Source organism: Myzus persicae, unplaced genomic scaffold (genome assembly GCF_001856785.1).
Source record: "Myzus persicae strain clone G006 unplaced genomic scaffold, MPER_G0061.0, whole genome shotgun sequence".
Lineage (NCBI taxonomy): Eukaryota > Metazoa > Arthropoda > Insecta > Hemiptera > Aphididae > Myzus > Myzus persicae.
The window spans coordinates 388561-415031 of NW_019102013.1; the positions used below are offsets into that span (position 1 = coordinate 388561).

At 27.4% G+C, this 26471-nt stretch overlaps 4 protein-coding genes across 5 annotated transcripts; 2 read left to right on the forward strand and 2 right to left on the reverse strand.

Moving 5' to 3' along the window:
• Window positions 1-2636: 2636 nt before the first annotated feature.
• Window positions 2637-9401, reverse strand: LOC111030997 (ER membrane protein complex subunit 1). 2 transcript variants are annotated; one of them, XM_022310749.1, is made up of 16 exons: window positions 9230-9401; window positions 8115-8230; window positions 7721-8042; window positions 7360-7657; window positions 6767-6968; window positions 5057-5173; window positions 4937-4960; window positions 4582-4763; window positions 4337-4510; window positions 4219-4273; window positions 3907-4133; window positions 3661-3853; window positions 3411-3608; window positions 3203-3331; window positions 2902-3126; window positions 2637-2830 (listed from the first exon to the last, which is right to left on the reverse strand). In XM_022310749.1, the coding sequence occupies exons 1-16, from the start codon at window positions 9319-9321 to the stop codon at window positions 2670-2672; spliced, it is 2715 nt and encodes a 904-aa protein (XP_022166441.1). In that variant the 5' UTR covers window positions 9322-9401; the 3' UTR covers window positions 2637-2669. The 2 variants fall into 2 exon arrangements, with proteins under 2 accessions (XP_022166441.1, XP_022166442.1); XM_022310750.1 differs by lacking the exon at window positions 4937-4960.
• Window positions 9402-11531: 2130 nt separating this feature from the next.
• Window positions 11532-15680, reverse strand: LOC111031002. The gene is made up of 8 exons (XM_022310763.1): window positions 15651-15680; window positions 14572-14638; window positions 14024-14070; window positions 13404-13471; window positions 13213-13338; window positions 12944-13136; window positions 12527-12840; window positions 11532-11689 (listed from the first exon to the last, which is right to left on the reverse strand). Exons 1-8 carry the CDS (start codon window positions 15678-15680, stop codon window positions 11569-11571), a joined length of 966 nt encoding a protein of 321 aa, XP_022166455.1. The 3' UTR covers window positions 11532-11568.
• A 447-nt stretch (window positions 15681-16127) lies between these two features.
• Window positions 16128-18052, forward strand: LOC111030998 (ADP-ribosylation factor-like protein 8B-A). Its single transcript, XM_022310752.1, has 4 exons — window positions 16128-16445; window positions 17352-17506; window positions 17588-17749; window positions 17822-18052. The coding sequence occupies exons 1-4, from the start codon at window positions 16323-16325 to the stop codon at window positions 17949-17951; spliced, it is 570 nt and encodes a 189-aa protein (XP_022166444.1). The 5' UTR covers window positions 16128-16322; the 3' UTR covers window positions 17952-18052.
• A 1980-nt stretch (window positions 18053-20032) lies between these two features.
• LOC111031010 (solute carrier family 35 member E1 homolog) lies at window positions 20033-21361 on the forward strand. Its single transcript, XM_022310778.1, has 5 exons — window positions 20033-20351; window positions 20418-20488; window positions 20552-20818; window positions 20903-21145; window positions 21205-21361. Exons 1-5 carry the CDS (start codon window positions 20033-20035, stop codon window positions 21343-21345), a joined length of 1041 nt encoding a protein of 346 aa, XP_022166470.1. The 3' UTR covers window positions 21346-21361.
• Window positions 21362-26471: the final 5110 nt, after the last annotated feature.

A 26471-nucleotide genomic window follows, 5' to 3' on the forward strand; every position in this document is an offset into this window, starting at 1 on the left:
GTAAAATTTCAACCTCGATTTAATTTTTTATTGGAGTGCATTTTCACCAATTTTGACTTCAGTAAAAAAGTTTTTTTTGACTAAATTTACTAAAATAAAGTATAATTATCTTAAAATATAACCTAAAATATTAGGAGATATTTCAAACTAATAACTATTGTATTTTGGGGTATGAATATTTGATTATTTGAATAATAATTCACATTTTACATTAACTTATATCCACATATTTTGTAAATAAAAAAAAAAACAAATTTCGTATATTTTTTGTCTGATGCGTGATGTTCGATCGCACTCTCAGTCCTCTCGGCAGTTGCATCAGTGGTATTATATCCCTAAGCTACGTCATGCGTTTACAGAGTGATTTCTGAATTTCCTACATAACAAAAGCAATGTTTTTGGTAAGTTTCTAGTGATATATTTCAATATTTGAGAGATAGTATCATACGATATAAAATGACAAAGAGTAAAATAGAATATTATGATTTTAGAATATGTATCAATGAATTAACAAATATCAAGTTGTGGATAAAATGTCAAGGAAAACAAATTAATTTTTAAAAATTAAATCAATAATTTTAATAATATTAGAAATAGCTTCTAACATTTATGAACTTGACTCTTGATTTGTAATTTAAATCAAAATAAAACAATCCACTTTTAAATATGTATTATCCATACCCGTTGATTTAATGAACAGTCTCAAGTCTCAAGTTTAAAAATGCGGCTGTAAGTCCAGGGACAAAAAGAACATTTTTGTCCGACAATAAAAAAAATGAGTGCATTTTTTTAGTCAGACCTTATAATATTATTATGTTCTTTGACTTTTTGACCAATATTACTGTCAAAATGATGAAATGGATTGGTTATCAAATATTTCACCAATAGGTAGGTACCCTAAACGCATAGCAGGATATTAAAAAAATAACTTCTAAAACATTGCAATATTTTAAAATGTCTCGCCCATTGTAAATAATAATATATTTTATATTATTATGACGTATGACTGGCTATACTGAAATTAACCGATGGTAATTTCTTTTCCTTCGTGTTTCATCTTTAATCTGCAGGTGGCAGATAACATGTCGTTCAATATATCAGATGCAGACTGCAGGAGTTTGGAAAATCTTTTTAATATATCATCCAAACATGACTTTTTGGTCAAAACGTGGTAGCTAGTCGCTTTTGTCTGGCATACGTTTTTGAGTGTTCCACCCCCTTCGATGCGTCACAGATTCATTGTGGTGTCAAGAAGGGGTTCGATTATGAAGGTACCTGCTAGATGTTGCCAGAGTATAATAAATTTGCATTATAATATAAACTCGTGACAAAACGCTCTAACTTACTCGAGTATACCTACCTATCTATTCAACACAGCGTAAGGCAAAAAGGGTAGAAACACGGCGTTGTCTTTACAAGTGCTATTGTTTGCATGCAATAAACGCATGAAATATGAATAAATTTAATTTTAGTTACCTCGTACTTATTATATAATATATGGACGCTTACGACCTGCAAGATTTATTTTTAATTCACTTGCAGCGTTCATACCAATATGAAGTGAATATATATATATATAGTAGTATAGTATGCAATATTGTTTTGTTATTTCAACAATTTTCAAAACTTTCCATTTGACTATTGTCATTTTTAATTCATACATGACGTATCATTTTCTAGCAGACAATCAGTACCTATATGGCTATATAGTATATACTATATTCTATAGATGTATTCTACTTATATCATATACTTTCATATTATTTAGGTTTTGAGCGGAACGATGGTGATGTATTGATGTACAATGGACAGTGGTTTGGTGTTTTTTTTTGTATTTGAAGACACTTAATATACTGTAGAAATATATTTTGGTTTTCAACTTCAGTATCTTTTCCGGGATGAAAGTGAATAGTTGGAACTTTTGGGGATTACTAAGTAAAAATGCCCAGTACTTTTTTCAATAACCGGGTAAACATGAATTTTTACATAAAACTAGTTTTAAGAAAAATAAACAAATCGATATGTCCAGTTCTACCTACATCTAGTCCCCACATAATTTTTTAAATTATAGATTTTGAGATTTAGTGCATAATATCTGGTCTACAACAATAATTACCCACCCCTGTATTTGATCATAAACGTGATTATCAGACTTATATAACAACAATTATGTATGTATTTGGTCAATGACATTAATCACCGGTGAATAACGTTAATTTCTGTTTAACATAATTTACAGTAACAATAAAATTATTTCCAAAATTTAAACAAAGAATACTTAAATTTTTTAGTAATTTTGTTGTACTAAACTCAAAAATATTGTATATTCTAAGTATATTATTATATTCTACATATTATATAATGACATTTTAAAAGCCATGTTTCATAAACCTATTCAACAAAAACAAAAAGAATACATAGAAAAATAATATTTTTTGAAAACTGGTTTAAAAATTCACTAAAATCATAAACGCCAATAATTTATTTGAAATCCACAATTTATTATTCTCGAACATTAATATTATACAATTATAAAATAAATTAAGTTCTTACAGAAAAAAACAAATATAAAAACAAAAACCCTTAATATTATGAAAAATTATTATTAATCTCTTTGATATTATCAAAATGTATGATTAACCATTAATTGCTTATATTTATATGGTGATTTATTTCCATGCCTGTTTCAATGCTTTTTGCGAGGCAAGGTTTTTTGTTACATAAGCACTTATTAAAAGAATTGTGGTAACAATAATTATTACCAAATAATCAAAATCTTCTTTCAGTACATCAAACGTTTTAGAAGGTGCCACTCTTGTATAAAATAGATCTAAAAAATAAATTAAAAATATTTAAATGAATGCATAAATTATCTTAAGACAATAACAACAATAAAATTACCTAATCCATATACAAAAACTAAGCATGTAGATTCTAAACTGCTGGGTGCAGTGTATATACCATCAACTCGCATGAGACTTTTGTTATAATTGATCATAGATTCAGATGGCATTGGAAGTTCAGGTATATACGGTATCGCTCCTTCTTCTTTAGGTTCACCTAATGGTCTACGAGGGTCTAAAAATGCCCAAGGCACTTCTAATAAATGACCAGTTGTAGTAGCCACTAAAAATATCATCATAGTCATTAATTTAACATAGGCTATACTATCAAAGGCAAAAGTGAAAACAATGTAACATACTTAATATATGTTTGCTTGTAATTCCTTTCTCAGTGATTGTTGGTTTCATGGCTTGTAAAAATCCAGGAAGTATGTAAGCTTGCTTTTCTACAATTGGGGGGATTAAACTACCTCCAACAGAAGAAAAATCTAAAATATACACATAATATTGAATAAGATAGTTAAAAAAATTACAGTTGAATTATAAAATTAAAAAATATTCTGATACCTGAAGAATTTGAAAGTTGATTTCCATCGTATAGCTCATAAGATGCTATTTCAGTTCGTCTAGTTTTATCATTATAATAAGAACATAATAGCCAATTTTCAGAATGAACTAAATGTATAGGATGAGAGGCTCGTTTATGAACAACCGAGTAAATAATTATACCACTGACTACATCTAACAAATGCAATGTCAAAACACCTAAAACCAATTGAGCTGTAGACAATATAATTTTACAAATTGATTAACATACTTTTATGTGTTGTATCTGGAGCCAAAGTCAAAATAGCAACCATGTTGGGATTAATATATTTATATAAAACACTTCTGTCACTCAGAACTCTACCCTGAGAATGTACATGTTCCACAGCATCCCGTGAGCCAATCGCTATTATTTGAGTAGGTTTGTTAAATTGTGTTTTCCAAACTTCTTTAGCAGATAACTCCTAAGAACACAAATAATTTGAATGTGTGTAAAAGTATTACTCAAATTACTAACCTTTCCTGAAATTGGTACATCAACTGTGAATCCTTGTAATAATCCATTTGTAGGATTAGCAATGTATATATACATAGGAGGTGGTTTTGAGGATAATGGTGTATCAGCAGGATAAAGATGAGGAGAATTGGAGCTATCAAACAATATAAGACTACGGACCGATTCAATATTTAAAACTGGAAGAGGAACAGCTTGTACAACTCTGTATGGAAGTTGTGTAACACCATCTGAATGTATCAAAAACAAGTAACAATAGTTAGCAAAATTATAGTTTTAGATAAGACTGAAGAATGGGATGTTAAAATTACATACTTTTGGATTCACCATTAATTGGGTTAAATGTAAACAAAACTGTATTTTCTGAATCCTAAAAATGAATAGTAAAATTGTCAATTATTTCATGTAAAATAAAAATATAGTAACAAATTACTTCGCTTTTTAATAACAGTGTACACATTGGTGAATAAGATAAATGCTTGGAGTTTCTTTGTAAATGCATAGGAGCTGATGGCAATCCATTAACCTTGTTTTCATAAAATGTTCCAACACCACACAACAGAACAGACCATAGAATTTCACCATTTAAATTGTCAATACCAAATATCTAATAAATAGGTCAAATAATCATTTAATAATTATTATTATACACATTAAAGTATTTAATAACTTCATTACTTTTCCTGCACTAGTAACAGCCACAATAATTTTATGTAAACCAAACTGATCCCGAACTAGATTACTTTTGGTTCCAGTTGTTTCAGAAGGTGATTCAATTATTCCAAGAACAGTCGCAAATAGAGTGCGTAATTGTTGTAACTGACTGAACAAACGTCGAACAAACATACTGAAAGCGCCAGCTACATAAAATAATATAATAAATATTTTTTTTCACCAAAAAATAATATATTAATGTAGAATAAATGTAAAAAAATATCAAAAACTACAAAAATAAAACAGTTATATTTGAACACAAACATTCAAACTTTTACAACACTACAAATAAACCTTTATATCACTCATCATCACTCACTTGATACACTGTGATCCAAAAATGCTTGAGCACAAACATTTATAAATATGTTTAAACATAACTTTTATATTAGTTTTCATAATTACTTTATATTATATAGGCTGAGTTAAAAATACTTACATTCTTTGTTTCCGAATTCTTTTTCAATTGCTGCTTCAATATCAGAAACTGGTAAGTCCACCAACTCTACATTTATAATATTAGTTAAAGATTCTTCTCTGTGCCATTTTACTGAACCTAATTTACGTGGACATTCTATATTATTATACTTGTTTAAATTATATACTAAAATAAAATATAGTCAAATTAAAAATATAGAAATTTAAGATCACATATAGAATAAAGTAAAAACCTCTCTCTATATTTTATTTATTGTGATAAGGATAACATTATTAAAATTAAGGTGTCATTACTTATTTTAACATATCAATTATAAAGAATCGTCTGCATTTTTTTAAAAGGTTATTTTAATATTTTAATTTTGAAGAAAGTTATAAGTATTTAAGTATTTAAAATTTTTATTTATTTATAAACTTTCTTATAATTATTCTAAAAAATTCAGATGATATTATACTTAATAATTTTTATGTTATAATACTTTAATTTCAGCAATGTTATTACAATGAATAAATTAGAGATTTAATTATATAAAATATATTATGTAAGATGAAAAAAAAATGTTTACGTGAAATAGCTATACACCAGACAAAAATTTAAGTAGTTCATTCCTAAGTAGACCTTCCAGTTGTTTGCTTTGTATCGATAGGGGCTTACTCAAAGGTTAGAAAAATTTCGACTTACATAAGTAAATATTTTTAATTTTTCAAACTTGTTATTTAAATTTTTTAATATTAACTATATAAAGATTAACAATTTTAATTTACAACTAGTGTAAAGTAAAGTTGTTTACAAATTCAAACATCATAGCATTTTTTAAATCTAATCACTATAAGTACTTTAGTTAGCACTAGTCAGCTGCTTAGGTCATTTTGATGAAAAATGTCTGAGGTTTGCAATCCCCTTAGCTATATAAGTAGATAATCAGTGAGTCATGGACACTCTAGACAATTATTTATTTTTGATAGATATATAACTGATTTTACTACTGAAAAAATTGAAAACAAATGGTAAACAATTTTTTTGTACTTTTTGTTGAAAATTGAGAGGTTCTTACAGATTTTACATGATTTGATAGGTATGCACAGCGCACAAATGTTGTGATTAGACCTTATTATTTTGTAATTTTATTCCTATATTTATTTTATATTTTTTAGGTTTTCGACAGTTTTCTATGAAAAATGATTTAGATTTCTTCAATTTTTAGCAAAAAAAAAAATATGTATTTGAAAAACTACAATTTTAACAATTTTTTTTTCAAATCCTTTACAGATTGAAAAAATAAGTAAAATCAGTTTGAATGTACCCAACAAAATGAGGGATATTAAGAAGTGATGGCTTGATTTTGACATGAAAAGAAGTGAGAAAAAGAGCAAAGAAGACATGAAACCTAGACAGAATAATAAAGACACAAAAACAACTGATGCAAGCAAAATAAAAGTATGTGACAAAGCTTTGCGGAGGTATAGAACCCCAGGCTGATCTCATATAGCTATGAGAGAATGGAGAAGAAGAAGAGTTAAATTTTAATTAAAAATAAAATATTGTCCTTAACCTAACCTGACCAACTTAAATTTAACAGAAAGAAGAATAACCGGATTTTAGATTTATAGTTTAAATGTTAAATAAATTATAATATATGAGCCATTATGGTGTAGGAAATAGGTATTACATAAAAATTATAAGACAATTAATTATTATTTATTAAATTACCTGGCATTTTAAGAAGCATTAATGATTGATCTTGTGTTGAAACTAAAGCAACACAATTAACAGTATTTGCTTTACTACGTCCACAAAATGCAGAAGATATTCTTGGATTGGAAATTTTCAAAGAACTCTTAGACTCCTTTAATGACAAACTTTCGATAACGGTAGAATCCTCTAATATAGATCCTTCTGTTACAATGGTGTCCTAAAAAATATTATTAACAATAGTTATTAGTTATTACAGAGTGGAAAACTACCTATTTCATTTTAATACCCTAAACATAACTTTGGAAGATAATATAAAAAATAAATAACTAATTAAATACCAAGTATAGCTTAGATCTTTAGATTTTCAAGAAGATAAACTTATATGAATTAAACAAATAATTATGGTTGTAATTTTGCAGATGAATAGTTATAAGGATTGTTTTAGTATATTTGACTAGAAATTAAATGTGGAAATAAATAAAAAATCGTTATTGTTGGCTTATTTAGAATTTATATTGACAACTACGATCTTATAAAAACGAAAATGTTGAACTTGGCTGTAAATCATATAAAACTATAACAAATTTTATAAATTGTGTAATACATACTTGCATAGGTGAAGAAATTTGTAATAAAATATGCCTGTCAGCCATATATGTATATATAAATGATGATGATCTTGATGTTAAAGACCGTACAAGAATTTTATTTTCCTTGACATAAACTAATTTGTCCACATTTTTATTTGTAACAATAAATGCAGGTATTGGGCTTCCAGGGACAGCCTCTATTTTATCTCCGATCATATCAAGACTTAAACGATCAGTATTGGACTTTATTAATGATCCAATATTTAATTGACCAGCTATATCAAGACAGGCCAGACTTCCAGAGGATAATGCACAACTAAAAATATTAAAAATATAATCAGAAGTAGATAATACAAAACATAAACATTTTTTGTATTACCGATCAGAACCACTAAACCAAGTTGCTGGGAAAGTATAAGTAGCTATTCCTTTGACACCAGTTTCTAAATGGTATGTGTCAACAGCTATTAAATTGTTTGAAGAATACACATTATGAAGGAGTCCGTTAAAAACAAACAAATACAGGACATTACTAGTCTCTGTACTCCATTCAAAATGTAAATATCCATCTTTGACATCCCATCCTCTCACTTTGATTACATCAACTCCACTAATTGTAATGATTTTAGATTTGGTTGGATGTATTAGTTCAACACTACCTTCAGGTCCTTTTTCCAAAATTTGTCTCCAAATAATATCACCTAAATGCAATTAACCATATTAAGAAACATTTACAACTATATGTCTATACAAGTAATTTATGTGTTACTCACCAGTGTCTATAGCTAAAGAAGCAACAACATTCTTTTGAGTAGCAACATATAACCTTTTTGTTGTTACGTCAACATCAATTGATGACAATTTAACTTCACCAACATAATCTTGTTTCCTGAAAATCATAATTTAATGAGGAACCCTCCTTCTTTTCTGTTTTATGTTTTCATATTCTATTCTATAGTTTAAGTCACCCTAAGACTATGTTAGTCTAATGTTTAAGATATTTGCTATTAAACTATGTAATCACAAACTACCATATAAATGAAAAATGGGTCCTATCTGTAAAATAAATAAATATTTTATGTGTTCGGCGTCAGGATTCGGCAAGTCAAGAAGAACATGTGTAATATAAATTAAACGCTTATTTCTAGACTAATATTATTCAATACTTAAGTTTATTAGTGCAATCATTGTAACTGTACTCTACTAAAACAAATTCTTATTTGTAAATATTAATAGCCACATTTTATAGCGTATATGTATCTACTGTAAATAATTAACTATAAACTGTAGATGTGTTGTAAAAATGGACCCAGCCCGTATAATATATAAATAGCTAACACAATAATTGAATTTAAATAATTCTGAAGCATTATATAATAGAAAACAATTCAATAATTGAATAATAATTAAGACTGAACATGTTAACAGCCAATTCATTCAAATAATTAAAGAAAATGTATAGGTAGGCTACTTGGTAAGTGGGTAAGAACTAAGAATGTACAAATATATAGAACTTTATACAATGAATACATATGTATATTTTAAATATACTTAAAAATACAGCCAGTTATCAGATAAATGCTTAATTATTATCAGTTTGTGAATTGTGGGGAAAAGAGTACGGTTGTTGTGTGGCATGTTGAACTGGTAATAAAAAATAATTTCGGCATAGGCGACAATAAGTTGAGTGTTTGATAAGAATTCAATTATTGTAGACAAATTTAATAACACTGATTTTTTAGAAGTACAAAACTGGAGTAAGAAAAAAACGCATTGGAATAATGAACAATATCAACGATATAGTGCAAACATCTTGGTGAGTTTTTTTTCCACTTTGGTTTGATCAGATTTGCTTAGTAGTCGGGCACAACACAGACAGTTCACTTACCAGTCAAATTTTCCAGCTTGGTCTTCATATAACCCATTGACAATGAATAAAAATGAAGATAAGAAGACAGTAAATATAAGTTTAGAAACCATATTTTTTATTTAGGTAGGGCTTAAATTATATTATACATATTATTCACAAAAAAAAAAGTCAACGTAAGTACACAAGTACACAACTATGAACGAATAATGTATAAACTATAAACCTATAATAGTTAATAGAATATAAATTAAAATTTTTTAACTATTTTATAATCAACGATAATGATGATTATTGATTAATTATTAAGCCGTCTAGCCTCTACTTGTCAGTAATCTTCAGAAACAACCGGAATACTGACACTATCAGTTTCCAGATAACTTTTATCACGGATTAAAATTTTTATATTTTTTATAGTTATAACGTACGATTCACCGCCAAAAATGTTCGATTTGAATTTTGAGTAAGTACACAAAGTTCTTATACTCGATGGTTTAATCACATAATGTCAATATTGCAATAAAGTAATAGTTTATAAGTCTATGCTTTGAGTGAATTGATCATGAAATATTTACGAACAATTATATTAGTTGAACGCACTTCATTGAATTGCATGAAAATACATTTCAGTTTATCATTCCGTTTAAAACTGACAATTTTTTGTATAACTATTCAATTGAAGTCATATTGTTTTACATTTCAAGGAATTTATTATAAAATGTATATTATTTTGAAAATAACACATGGTTATATTCTCTTTTGTGGTTTTACTCTCCTTTATTTTCTATTCACAGAGTTGTTTTTTATTTCCAGCAATCAATTTTTAACATTATAACCCCAGTTCTCTTCCCATGACGCTATTGAGTACTTACCACGATTAATTGATTGTAATAAATACTATTAAGTAAACACTGTTATTTTAACGTTTTAGTTACTTTAGATTTTGGATAAAGTTCGATAAACTATAGTAATGAACTGTTTTTTAATGTATTGACAGTAACAATAGTGTATTAAAAAAAAATTTTTGTGTTCGCTTCTTGATTATAATTGTAGTGCTCATACATTTTAAAATAGCACTTGGTGTAATCTAGACAGGATATTATCATATTTTCTGTAATGAATATAATGTAGGCTATAGCGTTACTACTTACTGGTAGGTACCAACAGGTTTGATTTGTGTAACTGTTATTATATATACCTACGTATATACATTAAGTTAGAGTTCTGATTATTACATTAAATATATCATTCATAGTAACACAGGCATTTGTTCTGCTGCCAAGCTTAACATTCTCCGTGGTCCAAAATTGTAAATGTTAACTTATCCAGTTACCCGGATAGCCAGATATTTATTAAGTTTTTAAAAACAATTTGTATTTGGTCAGCATTTGCTGATTGCTTCTTTGCAATTAAATTTGTTTGACATGATTGAATAATTATTTGCTTAAAAATTAGAAACTTTATTAATTATTATCTACCAATAACTACAAAAAATATATATTTATTTAATAAACATCTGATTATCTGAATAGGTAGTTCAAATAGTTTCATATATTATGTCGTCAAACTGGATCATTTAATATTTTTCTTCAAAATATCAGCTAAATCTTCCATATTTAAATTCTATACAAAAAAGTTATAATTTATTAAATGTACATTACATAAATAATTTAAAAATATATCCTTTAATTTATAAGCATATTAAGCTTCAAGTTTCATATTATTAAATAATAATAAATATATTATTCAATATCAATACCTACCACAGTCCACGATAAATACATATAGGAAGTGATAGTACCAGCGTGAAGAATGTCGTTATTTTACTCTACCTTTTATTCAGAGATAAAACAAAAAAATTATGATACGTCTATATAATTTAATTAAATTTGTTGGGGGTTTTGCGGGATGGGTTTATATCTCAAATTTGTCGTCAAACCTTACATAAATAATAATTCGATACATCCGAAAAATTCAATAATTAAATTTATAAAAATTGTCTAATATAATAGCCAGATAAGTATTATAATATATATTACCTATGTCCTATAACCTATATTACATGTGTCAAGTACTATAGGTATTTTAAATTTTTTATAATTTGCTATTATAGGTATTTTGTAATACCCTAAATACCCTATTCTGTCCAAGCGGTCAATTAATGGTTTATATAATTAAAATAATGGCATAATGCGTGATAAATTATTGCGTTCGGGTTGCCTATCAATAGTGTTATTTAATATTTTAATTTAGGGTTTGATCTTTGATGTGTATGTTTTATATACATATACATAAAGATAATAATTAATTATAATTTATAGCCAATGCTCAATAGTGATTAATATATTTTTGATACATTTTTAAATAAATACCTTTCCAGCAATTTTTAGTTCGTCCCAACTAATATCCTGAACCAATGACGAGCAGAAACTTTCATAACAAGTACTCTTTAAAAGTTGCATAAGTTTTTTTGACAGAAACCTTTAAAAACATTTGATCAATATATAAAATCATAAAAAATCATAAACATACAAACATGGCTTATGTATTAAGATATTAGATAGGGTAAATAAATATATTTTTATTCTCCTCAATGTGCAATTAGATTAATGACCGTGACTGCAAGTGGTATATTAGATATTAGATATTTGTGTTATTAGTTATTACCACGATTTATATATAAAGGTATACGTATACCTATTACCTAGTACCTACTATATAATATTCTGTATATCTTTAATACAGTGGTTGATACTAGTCTACTATTGTTTTATTTTTCCAAAGAGATAATATTGAACTTTACATTTTTGATACTTCCTGGTTCAGTGACATGGATAGGAGGTTTCTGGTGACCTCGGCCCCTATTTAGTTATTAGGTGGGTAAGTGGGTATAGGTACTGGCTGTCATTAAAAATTGGAAGAAAGATAATTAATTTAACAATAATTAGTAAATAATAGGACGATGACACATCCAGCACTTTCCAACTTAAGAATAACCGGCTGTATCAATTTGATATTAGGGTAGTCGGCACTAGTTTTGATCACCCAACTGTATGAAGGAAAAATTAATGTATTTTTGGCACCTAAAATTTGATTTTTTGATTAAGTTTTGAAAACCAGAAAATAGATACTGAATTTTTTCATTGTAATATTTTGAATTTTCACTGATTGATATCTGGAGATTGCAGTCATTATTGAACATGGGATTTTTTTAATTTTTAGAGCACCCAGGATGTAGGCATTGTTCACAAAGAAGGCCCGTAAACTATTATATCTATCTATCAAGCTTATTTATAAATACATGTTGCGTATAATTACCTAATTTCTGCATTAGCATCTTCTATTGTAGCTACACAATTTTTGAGGATTAATTGTCTAGCTTTTTTTAGTCCAGTTATTCCAGTTAATATTTTCATTGGGTCTGCAATAACAGTAACACAATGCATCAATCGCAACTGTGCTATTTTAACAGCCGGATTTTTGTGTTGACTACAGTTGGCAATTGATTTTATGGAATACAGTGGTGGAATGCTGATCACCATTTTATCAAGAGCCCAATTTGCATCAATGCGGATATTTTGATTTTTATCTGCCGTACGGTTCATAAGTCCCGTAACAATGCTATCAAATAACTATAGGTACACAATAATTATAACAAATTTATTATTTGTCAATTTTAATTAAGTTACTATTAAAATAATTTATTGTAGGTATGTATAGGTATAATGAGTTTACTGGTCGATCTGTACATCGCATTGTTCTAAAGAGCTCGCCAGCTGACTGACAAGCTAATCGGACATAAAAAATTCGTTGACTGTTGAGAAATTGAACAATTTTTTGATTAATCAGGTTTATATGAGGTTTTAATAATTTCTGGTGATTTCGTGCTACTTGTACCGCATCAGAAATTGCTCTAATGTGTTCTTCTCTAAAATTATTAATTTAGATACGTTTTGATTAGGCATGTCACATGTGTGCAGAGTAGGTAATTGTTAAAAAATTACGAATTAGTGTTTTTCAAACGAATTTGTACTGATTTGATAACTTCTTTTGGATTATCAAGTGGTGCTTTTTCTGGCAATAAATCTGTTACACATCCAATAATTGTATCCATTTCCGTTAATAATTTCCTAAAAATAAACTGGTATGTTTATTCATGTTTGAATTTAATAAAAATATACATTTGTTTTTTTACAAATTGTTGAAATCAGATGTCACGTTTGTATTTGTTTGGTCTCCAACATGTACAAATGCCTTAGATTCCTAAACAATAATTATAAAATAAACTTATTTATTGTAAAAAATATTTTAATTCCTACTTTTATAAGAACTGAAAAGATTAAAACACACATAGGTATAAACATGTTTAAATTAACTAGAAAAATAAAAACTTTAAATTTTAAGAAAAGTATTTTTTTTATATATTGTGAAGCTAAGGGAATATTTTTAAAAGTGTTAAGTCTAAGTAAGGACTACCATGAGTGAGAGAACACGTCTCAGCCCTTCGGCGACACGAAAATTGATTATTGTGCGCATCCCCACACGACACTCTGCCATAATGGAACGAAGCTTAATGGCAGGGTCAGGGTGTCATGTGGGGAGAGCGGAATCGGCTTGCTTTTCGCTGGACAAAGGATAGGTGAAGATTGTAGAGGACGGCTCAGTCTACTAACATTTCTAAATTACTAAATGCTTCCTAAAAGAAGACTAATTATCACCACGTATGCTTCCACACTGCACAGTAGTCCTTTCTCTAATCTGCAAGCGTGTCTCATAAATCGCAATGAATAAAATATTACATAATTGTATACCTACTACAAATGTATAGTTTTCATTTTGTCCATTTTGATTTAGTATTGGATCTAAATAACAAATTTAAAAATATTATATACAGTTGGTAAATCTATGTAATTTAAAAATGTGAACTTTAATAAATGAGAAAGTCAATCGACTAATAAAAATTGTTACTAGTTTAGCATTCTAAAAACAATGGCGAAGTCAGAATTCGGGGGTTGGATTTAGTTTTAAAGTTATGACTAATTGAAATTTAAAGTATTTTTATAAACACCCAACGTGGTAACCCGCTCGCTTGGACAAGTAAAATCGAAAACATCCTTCAGCTTGTGTTGTAAAACCAGTGCAGAGTGGGTCTCGGACTTCAAACAGCTATAACTTCAAAACTAAGTACGACTGCCAAATTCTGACTTCCCTATCGTTTTCAACATGTTAAACTACATAAAAAAAAAAAAACAAATTAGCAAATTTAAAAAAGGGTGTAGGGTAAAACAAAAATAGATATACCAAAATTGTTTATATTTAAATGCTTATTTTTTTTTTAAGAAATTAGAATTCAATTATATCACCATTTGAAGGAACTTTTCCTAGACCTCTACATGTAGGGCATTCAACGTCATTACTCTTTTTTGAATCCTAAAATATCATACAGTTATAAAATATTTTATATAGGTTTAAATAATTTTTTTGTCATACCATAGTAATTTCTAGTAATATCAGAGTAGGTACCTAATAAAAAATGAATGTAACAAATCTTTAAACTTTGTATAAATATTTGGATTACCTATTATTTGTAAACAAAAAAAAATAGAACTTGGTAACCAATAGGTGTTGTCTTCCTGATTAAACTGTGATAATAATTGACAGTTAAAAAAAAAATACATAGTTGACTTGGTTACACGTAGACGTAGGTATTAATGTAGGTATTAATTATAATAATACATTAATATTTATATTATATAGTAATTTATTATATACAATGAGCTTTTTATGACTTGGATACTTATTTTTTTTCTGACTTCTACAATATTTACATTACACAGTAATTCTCAATATTGGGGAAGGGGGTGTTAAATATCTATGTTATTTAAACTACCTTTTTTTAAAAGTTATGTTAAGTAATGTTGGTATTATAAATTATGATTGTATGAAAACTGTTATAAATTATAATACAATAACAGAATAACTACTATGGAGCATTGAGAGAGGGTGATGGAGCAAAGTCTGATAACACGTTTAAGGACATTTAAATGGATTTGTGTGTAGTAGGACCTAATTTAGGTATGTATATTTCTAGTTATAGCTGTCCATAGTAATCTATAGGTACAAAAGTAATTCAACACATTCAAATATAATATTTTGTTATACATTTTTCCAAACTCAATCGTCTTAAATTTGTTACGGATAATAGATATAACTTTATTTGATTGATTTATTCATTTTTGTGAAAGGCGATTGGCGGATAAATATTATTTAACATGTTATGACTGCCGCGAGTGTCATCCGTTATTTTAGTCTACAACTTCGACTGTTTACATATTATTATAAATTATTATACTATTTTATTAAAGATAGTTAATAGACTTATTAATATTGTTGGTTTATCAGTTATTACTACATTTTACCCGTCTAATTATCATTTTATTACAGCTGTACCATGATCGCTATCTTCGACCATATATACTAATTAAAATAATAATATAATAATTAATAAAAATAATAAAATTAATTAGTTCATAATATGGTCGAAGATCGGTACACAGAATAAATTCTGTGATGGGTGTAATAATTATCATTTATCAGGTATCGTGTTATATCATGAGCTGTACAGTACTAACTATCGTCAGATTGTCTACAACAGTCGTGAAGTCGTACAGACTATTGAAACACAGAACAACTGAAGTTCAGACCTTACAATTGTACAAGTAAAGTGAACATTAAACAACAAATAACATTACCTACTACAAAAGAATTTTGGTGTTGTGACTGACGTCACTGAATCAAGGTGTACTATAATACACTATAGTTGTATTACACCTCGGACTGTAGTGAGTAAATTCCAAAGATAATGTTCATAATTATCTGTTATCTGACAGCTGTTTGTTGAACATTGATAAGCAAGGGGCTGAATATTAAATATAACAATATTTGATTACTTAATGCCTTTGTACCTCTTGGTGATTATTACAAATTTAGTATTTGCTACGTTCATAAACTATTCGTTAGTGTTAGTATTTTGTTTTTACCCAACTGTTTGGGCTCTACATTTAACTTAATCGTAAATATTACCAGTCAAAAAGTTCAATAAAATCAATACAAAATGATGACCCTTATAAATCGGATACTTGATTGGATTAAGAGTAAATTTTGGACTGAAGAAATGGAACTCACCCTTGTTGGGCTACAATGTTCCGGAAAAACTACATTTGTTCATGTTATTGCAGTAAGTTACTTATGGTTTCTTCATACTATAACTTTTTTTTTAATTACATTTTTATTACTTGTCCACTGTGAGTGGTTAATATTATGTTGTATCTACAGCTGTTTGAATACATTTTCAATTTAAAAATATAAATTATTTGCTTTGTTATAATGATAAAGCAAATTTAATGAGTGTATAAGAATTATATTTTCTTTTATGTAACAATATACCATTTAAGTACATATTATGTGTTTTATAGAGTGATTCATCATAATATGGGAGGGGTCTATAAATATTGTTCAATATATTTTTATTATTGTTTATTTATATTGATACTACTGAGTTGTCTAATTCTTCTTCCTCCTAAATAATAATTATCCAAAACATTTAGTTATATCACTAACTAATGAATAAAAGTATAATAAGATTAGGGGGATTTTTATACATTTATTTGATGAAATAGGTATATTTATGTTTTATTCTCTTGTAAAATATGAATAATATTTGTTATATCATATAATGATCTTTAGTTATTCATTAATGAGATAGTGTGAATGTTTAGGATTTTCACAAGTAATGATTAGGAGTATAAAGTTCCTATTTAATAACAAAGATTTTTAGGGTCAATATTATAACATACGTTATTACAATTTTTAAATTTTGTAAATTGTTATTGATTAAGATCTTGTTAACATTGTATTACATTTTCATATAATGTAGTTGAAGATGATAAATATATAACATTCAATTATATGCAAATTAAACTATTGGAGTTCCCAATTCCCATTTATTTTGTTTTATTGTTAATAACACATAAAATAATTTAGACATTAGGTACATTATGGTTTGTTACAAACATCTTTTTTCATTATTAATAAAAAATAACAATTTTTGATATGGTAACAAATCAATTAAATACATTTTTAGTCTGGACAATTTAATCAAGATATGATACCAACAGTTGGATTCAATATGCGAAAAGTGACAAAAAATAATGTTACTATTAAAATATGGGATATTGGTGGTCAGCCACGTTTTCGATCTATGTGGGAGAGGTATTGTCGAGGAGTTAATGCTATTGTGTATGTATATTTAAAATTAAAAGAGATAATCTTACATTTCATACTTATATACATACCTATATAATTCGCAAATATTTACAGTTATATGGTAGATGCAGCAGATACTGATAAATTAGAAGCTTCAAGAAATGAACTTCATAATTTAATAGATAAACCACAATTAGCTGGTATACCTGTCTTAGTTTTGGGTAACAAGAGAGATTTGCCAAATGCTCTAGATGAAGTTGAACTCATTGACAGGATGTAAGTAAATCATTTGTTTGAAGTTTCATTGTTTTATGAATATTTTTTCTTTTATTATATTTTTTTATTTAGGAATTTAAATGCAATTCAAGATCGAGAAATTTGTTGTTATTCGATATCTTGCAAAGAACAAGAAAACATTGATATTACTTTGCAATGGTTGATTAGCCATTCCAAATCTAATCGTCAGTCATCAACGTAAAATTACCATTGGATAAATGTCATATCTAGCACTGAGTTTGTGCTAAAATATTGAATCTTTTCTAGATTTAATTTTTTGTTTAAGGCTGATCCACCTTTTTTAATTTTCTTTTACCCATTATAGATAAATTAACGCCGTTTTATCAATGCACTCCTGGTAATAATACAGCAACTAAAAATAGAAATTATAATATTATTAATTATTATAGAAAATAATATTTTTGGATCAAACCTCAGTTTATATTACATCATAATATTTACACTAATTGATATGGGTTTTATTACTTTTTCGGTATTTATAACATATTGTATAGTTTTGTTGTTAACAACAAATTTTAATATTTTTTATGTAAGTTATAATTTTATCATTCAAAATTTATACATTTATATTATTATTTTATTATTATTTAAGTTATTATATTTTATATATATTATGTATTATTCTATTAATCAGAAGTATATTGCTTCTAAGAATATTAATAATTTATTCAACTATTTTATACCTAAAGCTGACTATTGTTACATGGGTTTATTTTTTCTGTAAATATTTAGTTATTTAGCCATTAAATCTATTATTGTAACATAGTATTGAAATTATTTCTGTCATGCCTAATTTAAATATCTTATTCTCATATTTTCTTTTCAACTTATACTATAGTATTCAAAAATTATATTGAACTTGAATTATAACATTGAATTATTATATTGTGTCTATAATATTTATTTTACCTATAGTTTATAAACTGTGGGAACAGCCTGTAGTTGTAATTGTACTTTTTAAATGTAATTAGTTACAGTTATTTTTAATTTTATTTATAAATGCTATTTAAACAGTAGTTATTTAAAAACAAAGAACTGATTTTAACAAGTAATGAATAATTAAATATCATTATGTGGCATTTTTTTTTTCATTAACTTATTTTAATAAGTTGTATTTTCTTTAATTCATTGAATTTAATTTTCAATGGCATAATTATTGTTATGGTGATCTATTAAATTATTTTTACTCGAATGTAGTAGGTAAAAATGTTTTAAGATGGTTTTGACTTTATTCGGTCAAATAATAAACCCATTTATTATCCAATTTAAAAATAATAATGTATTATTATCAAATGTCAAAACAATCTTAATGTGATTATGTTCAATGCAGGGCTTATTGTAAAATTCTTTTGGACCTGGGACATAATATTTTGCAAGAGTTTAATAATTGTGAAATCCAAATTGTTATGGTTTGGGTATGGGCCTGGCTAGGATGGCCAGTTATTCATAAGCTAAACCATGTAATGATGTTGGCTATGTCCAGTGGCCACTTGGTAAGTACAAGAACACAAAAATAAATATGATTTATGATAATATATTGGATTAACAGGGTATGTAGTTGTTGACCAAGGGAGGTATTAACTGTAAATATACACAACTAATGGAACAACCTAGAAACTGGACTTTCTGAATGATGAATATCAGACACCATTTCAAGGACTGAGATTGTCCGGTATTTAGGTATTTCGCTGTGCATTGTATAATATGATTTATGAATGAGTAATTTGAATTCCCTGGGGCCTGTCAATTAGATCCCGTTGTGTCATAGAAGTCTACAGAATAGACTTAAGACCATAGGGGTCTTGGGATACGTCTGGCGTCTAGAGTGGTTTATTTAATTTAATTTAGTAGTCTAGTATTATGAACAGTATAGTTGACCATTCTTCCGCGGTTTGCGCCCTTTTGATTTCTTCTTCCAAGTTCTCTTGCCACATGGTCAATCATGGCTTATCATTCCGTGTCCAGTCACCTATTATCTTATCTCAAACAGTTCCATACTCAATTTGTGAAATGTGAACACGAACGCGAAATGTTGGAATTCAGTATTAACTATAAAAATTGGGATAGTTAGTTCTATATTCCATTTTTAGTTAAGTTTCAAAAATAATGTGTCTATATATTCCTAGTTTAAAAACAAATTATTTATTTATCCTTTCAATGACTTACAATTATTTATGTGAAAATGTTTAAATTTATAATTTCAAACAGTTGAAAGTATGAATTTTATGAGATATATTTAAGATAAAAGGACAGGTTGTAATTATGGTCTTGGCATCCAAGGAAGTCGTCACCGTGGCTTTGTTGTGCTGTGTATGGTACGTAGTAAGCTCTGGTAGCAATGTAGTCGGCAAGACGCTTTTAAACCAATTCCCATATCCAATGACTGTGACAATGGTGCAGCTCCTGTCCATAGCTGTTTATTCAGGTCCGTTTTTCAACTTATGGGGCGTGAGACGATTTGTTGACATAAGTTGGCCCTATTATTTTAAGCTAATAGTACCACTTGCTCTTGGAAAGTTTGTTGGATCAGTTTTCACGCATGTCAGTCTATGGAAAGTACCAGTTTCCTATACACACACAAGTAATAAAATACATTCAATGTATACATGGTTTCAGTTTCTAATAATTTTTGTATTTGTTATTTTAGTAAAAGCTACCATGCCACTATTTAGTGTTGTATTATCAAGAATAATACTAGGGGAAAAACAATGTTTAAAAGTGAGTTATTGAAAACAATATTATGTGATATGTTTAATCGAGTGTTTAAAAATTTTATTTCAGGTTTATCTATCATTAGTACCCATAATTGCTGGAGTGGCCATTGCGTCTTTTACAGAGATATCTTTTGATGTAATAGGGTTGATGAGTGCCTTGGCAGCTACATTACAACACACATTGCAAAATATATTTTCTAAAAAAGTACTTCATGATACTGGTATTCACCATTTACGACTGTTACATATACTAGGTCGTCTTGCATTAATGATGTTCCTACCTGTATGGCTTTATTTCGATTTTTGGCATCTAGTGACAGTTTCAAATTTCAAAGTAATAATATAAAATAAATTATCAATTTACAATAAATGACATTGATATATACATATATATATGTTTTCCTAAAAATAATTTCAGATGAATAATGAATCGTACAAAGTATTAGGTTTGCTGTTTACTGATGGTATACTTAGTTGGTTACAAAATATATTAGCATTTAGTGTTATGTCAATGGTCACATCTTTAACATACGCTGTAGCCAGTTCATCAAAAAGAATATTTGTTGTGGCTGCATCTTTATTTGTGATTGGAAATCCAGTTACTTTTAATAATGTTTGTGGTATGGCAATGGCTCTTTTTGGTGTTATTGCATATAATAAGGTATGTATTTTTAGATCACTATTTGTGAAAAAAAAATGTATTTTAATCATTCTTTTTAGGCAAAATATGATGCCAGACGAACTGATCAGAAACGTGTAATATTGCCAATGACATACCAACACACAAACAATTCTACATTTTGGCAAAATGGTAATGTAAGTTCCAGTTATATTAACGGGAATAAATCATTGTTTGTCTAATTTTATAATGTGACAGCTTCCATACAATTGTAAAAACTTTAAAATTAATAAAACAGTTGTTAAATATATATATATATATATATATTTATGTATTTTTATTTTGTTAATGTTTTCAGCTATACACTTTGTATTATTTTATTTTTTATGTTGTATTGCTTTTTGAGTTTTTTTTATTAAGTAGTTATGTTAAAATATTAGTTCTTTAAAAGTGTTAAATGAATAATATTGTAACATAATTGTTATGTACATAATTACTATTTTATGTTATAAAAGTGATTTAAATTTTATTTTATTATTTTTATATAAATGTTTGGTCATCTTATCCATTTATTTTTAATTCATTCATTTATAATTTAATTATTTTTGTTTTTTGTTAAAATATTAACAGTCAACAAAAACTAAATAAATTCCATTGTATATTACGGCTTTTTAAAAGTTTTACATTTAGACCTTGTTTATATTTTGTAAAGACTGTTTATTTTGTTTAGGTTGCTTAATGTAATAATTCATAATATTAGTTATTCTTTTTGATTTGTTAATTATTGAAATATTTTGAAATCACGGCCAATTAAATTTAATAGTTAATTTTATACATTTATAAATGGTCTTTTTAATATTTTTTGAATATTTTATTATTTATGAATGATGGAACTATAATGATCATTAGCTTACTGATAGGGGATTATGTATGTTGTTATCTCCAATTGAGATTATGTTATATTTTATCTAAAAATTAGTATGATAAGAATATTTTTGTTAAAATAAAATAGTTATTTTTATAAACCTAAATTGTAATTAATAGTTTAATTTTGATTCATCCAATGGTAGCCTAAAATGTTTTAAGCATTTTACAATGCCGAATGAATGTAAAAAAAATTTAATTTGATCAAATTATATTTTAAGCATTTTAAATTCAACATTAATGTCTAAAAGTAATACCCAGGTCTCAGTGTTGAACATTCACATATTCATATATTATTGTGCCATTTTAGTTTATAAAATGAATCAAGAATAAGGAGATTATAAGAATACATTATAAACAGGTGCTCTCACAACCATTAAATTGCTTATGGAAGAGTTTCTTCTGTGTTGATACCGATTATATATGTACTTCTGCCAGGGCCGAATTAAGGTTTTTGCCGCCCATAGGCTGAAATAAATTTACCGCCTAATTGACATAGGTATTGATATTTTACTAATATCTTAACGTAGTTTTTGGGTCACACCAAAAAAAAATTTGCCGCCCTAGGCTTTAGCCTACACAGCCTAAGCGGTAATACGGCCCTGACTTCTGCAGCCTGTAAGCGTATTATGTCGTACTGCATGTTTTTTAAACAATACAAATTACAATGAGGGGTCCATTGTACATTTATATACCATCTATTAATTAATATATTTTGCAATGAGTTCGACATCTGGTATAGTGGTATGTGTATGTAACATTCACCACTTAATTAATACGAGATTAAAATTTTAAAAGGATTAAGATAGTAAAAAAGCATGAGACAAGTATGTAAAAAAATATATATTTTATTATCGCACTTATGAATACAGAGATTGCAGTACGAGTTGTAAATTAAGTATTAACTGTACCCAATCGGTAATCAACTAAATAATTATCTAAAAATTGGTAATTATAATAATGTTTCTTATATTACGTAATAAATATTAAATACACATTCTGACATTATGTAACAGTAGTAGACAGTAGTGTAATAATTTCACGTTGTACAATTAACTATGAAGTAACAAATAACTTACTATTATGGTCTATGATAAAAAACTCGCCCAAAATTAATTAGGTGCACTTTTTGCTATTACATAGACAAGTCTGAGGTATCACACAATTGGATACTTATACATATAGATTATAGGTATCTATTATTAGTTAGATACCTACACGGCTGTATATATATTACATTATTTATTACACTATAATGTAGTAGTATAATATAATCACATAATTTTTTAGCAAATACTGCACACTATTATTATAGAATAATATTGTTTGATTTTTATAACATATTTATGCCGAGCCCTGAGAGAATATTATATTTATATATTCACGATTAAAGTATCCATTTTTTTATTACTTCTGTAAATTTTCAAAGCCTAATTTTGAATTTTTTTCATGTCTCGACACTTCTAGAGTTTTATATTAAGGGGATTCGATACCGTCATTTTCTGTTTTTGTCTAACACACGCCTGACATAGTAATTTTAGACGTGTTTTTGCCAAATATACCAATTGATCTAATGAAGCGATAAGAATTCTAAAAACAGATTTTAATTTGTCGTCAAGTCTACTTGAAATCGACTTTCCCACATTTATGATTTTTTGATTTTAACTTCTCCGAAAATTGAAATACAAAAATTTTTAAATGCTCTTTTTTAATATGAAATTTTTAGGAATTTGGGGGATAATATCAAAAATGTGGGAAAGTCGATTTTAAGTAGACTTAACGACAAATTCAAATCTGTTTTCAAATTTATTATCACTTCATTAGATCAATTAGTATATTTGGCAAAAAACAAGTCTAAATTACTATGTCACGCGTGTGTTAGACAAAAACAGAAAATGACGGTATTGAATCCCCTTAAGTTATAGTTTAACCGTTAAGACTAAAAACAATATTGTGAGATGCCGGACAAAAAAATGGACTCCCGACAGTAGTGTATCAAAATGGCCTATACGCAGAGTTCCGTGTTCTGAATTGTTTAGATTTAAATACTCCGAATAATATTATGTTTCGGAATCTGAAATAAAAAATGTATCGTGTCATCCAAAGAATTCAAAAACTCGAAAACTGATAACAACATATTATATTATATCTATAATCTATGGCAAAAGCCGATCGTCGTCACTCGTCGGAGACGATTCACAATTCTAATAATTTCATTGAACAAAAGAGAAATGTGTAAGGCAACAATAAAAATTAGCTCACATATTTCATTCTACTCAAGTAATTTTTATAAAAAAATCTCGATTTTTTCAGTTCGGGTTTAGATGAAGAAAGAAGTTCCTCGATATGGTGTCTGCACTCCAGATATGTCCTTGCAGCTATATATTTCCCGAACAGTTGATATACGAAGAGCATACGTAAGTTTGATTACCTATTCTTTTGGGGCTTACATATTTTACTTTTTGGTCTCAAAATTCAAATTTATTGTCACAGACAATTTGCTACCCGGGTAAAGTAGGGGCATATATTTTGTTCCCGAGCGCGCAACACAAAAAAATACGCTTATAGCACAAACGACGACGGCATATCCAGGTCGCAGAATAATAACATATTTATACAATTAAATAGATATAAATAGTGTTGTATACATACTAGTCATACTACAGTAGTACAGTACATTTTCTTATGTCCCGAAAAATTCAACAAATTTTATTTTTAGTTTATATAAATGTTGAGAAATATATGAATATTACTATGCCGTCTGCTTATGGTCGATCCGCGAATTAAAGTGACGCCGTCGTACATCAAACATCAAATTATTTTATAAAACTGGTAGAGTCGCTCTGTTGGTTATGGAATATCTATCGGAAATTAAATAAGGAAATTTTAAATATTCCCAAATAGCTTAAAATATACCTAACCAATGCACTCAAAATTAATTAAAAAAATATTAATTATTAATTTCGTGCTCGACAGTATTCAGAGAAAAGATTTAACTTGGAATTTTACAAACTAAGGTTGGTATAGTCGATGTACGGTAAATGTGATGCATTGGGCACTGAATAACTTTATGTTAAATCTAAAAAGTAGTAATCACATTTATTTACAAAAAGATTTTTATTTAATAACTCATAAAAAAATATGCTTGTGCTTCGAATATTTAAACACCACCTTAATTAATTATTAAATTAAAAATTAAAATAATGGGTACTTGATATATTGTTGTAATTTAAATTTTAAAATTATAAACTATTTTGGTTATTGTCATACCTCATTTCATTATCTTAATGATCAAATCTCAAGCACGGACCTTCTTGATATACAATTTTGTAATATACTTTAAATCTATGGTTTTATCATATTGACGTAGTATAAATTATAATGCAATCCGTGGCGAATGTCAAAGTAGTTTCAAAGACGCAGTCGATCTAAAATTTCAGTTAGCAAAGCTGCAGACATGAACAACTGAACAAGGAACATGAAGCGATCCGTACAGTTTTTTTTTCATAATAAATTTCAATATTTTCAGACTTAAGTTCAGTCGTATATCTGATTTATTCCGCAGTGCACACACAATATCAGGAATTCTGCCGAAGCTCGAAAGCGTCGCTATTTAAAGTAATAAATTTTAGTTTCATACTTTTTTGGTGCTTAAATTTATATTTAAAATAAAAAATTTAATTTCATGAAAAATATGCTACCATTGTTTAGACACATATTTTATTTCTGAGAGCAAATGCACAAAATACGAGAGATCCAATAATATACAAACGCCGCTCGTCGTTGCCGTTTTTCTGCTCCCTGATGGTAGGGTAATTTTATAATAATAACCAATTTTTAAGTACTTTAAATAGATATATATTATACGGTTTAATTTAGAAATTCTCGTTATAAGTGATTACTCATAAGACACAATTTTAATTTATAACAAACTTATAATTTTTTTGAAATCCAAAGTTAGCAGTTAAAGGACACTTTTAATTTAGTGTTATATATATTTCATTGTTCTATTATAATATAATAGTATTAAATTATATTATAGTTGTATCCAAAAAACAAAAATGTTCACATAGGGGTAAACTCATTATCCTAAGAAGTAATCACCCCGTACGAGTGATTATGAAAAATATACTTTTATACTAGTATAGATATCTTTATAAAATATAATAAATAGTAAAGCAATAAATAGACACAGGCGTTCAAATATTCTAAAATGTTGTAGTTATTTAAACCTGAGTGTATACGAGTTGAACAATTTAAGTTATGTCAATTTTAACTTTTTAACTTCTTTCAAATTCCGAGCGGAGCGATGAATGCATTGATTTTACAATTTATTTTTTATTTTTTTGTTTCTCTCATCACGTTACTATAGACTGACAGACAGTCGTCGCATAGAATCGTTTTTCGTATACAATGATTTTTTATTGTTGAATTCAAACTTAAC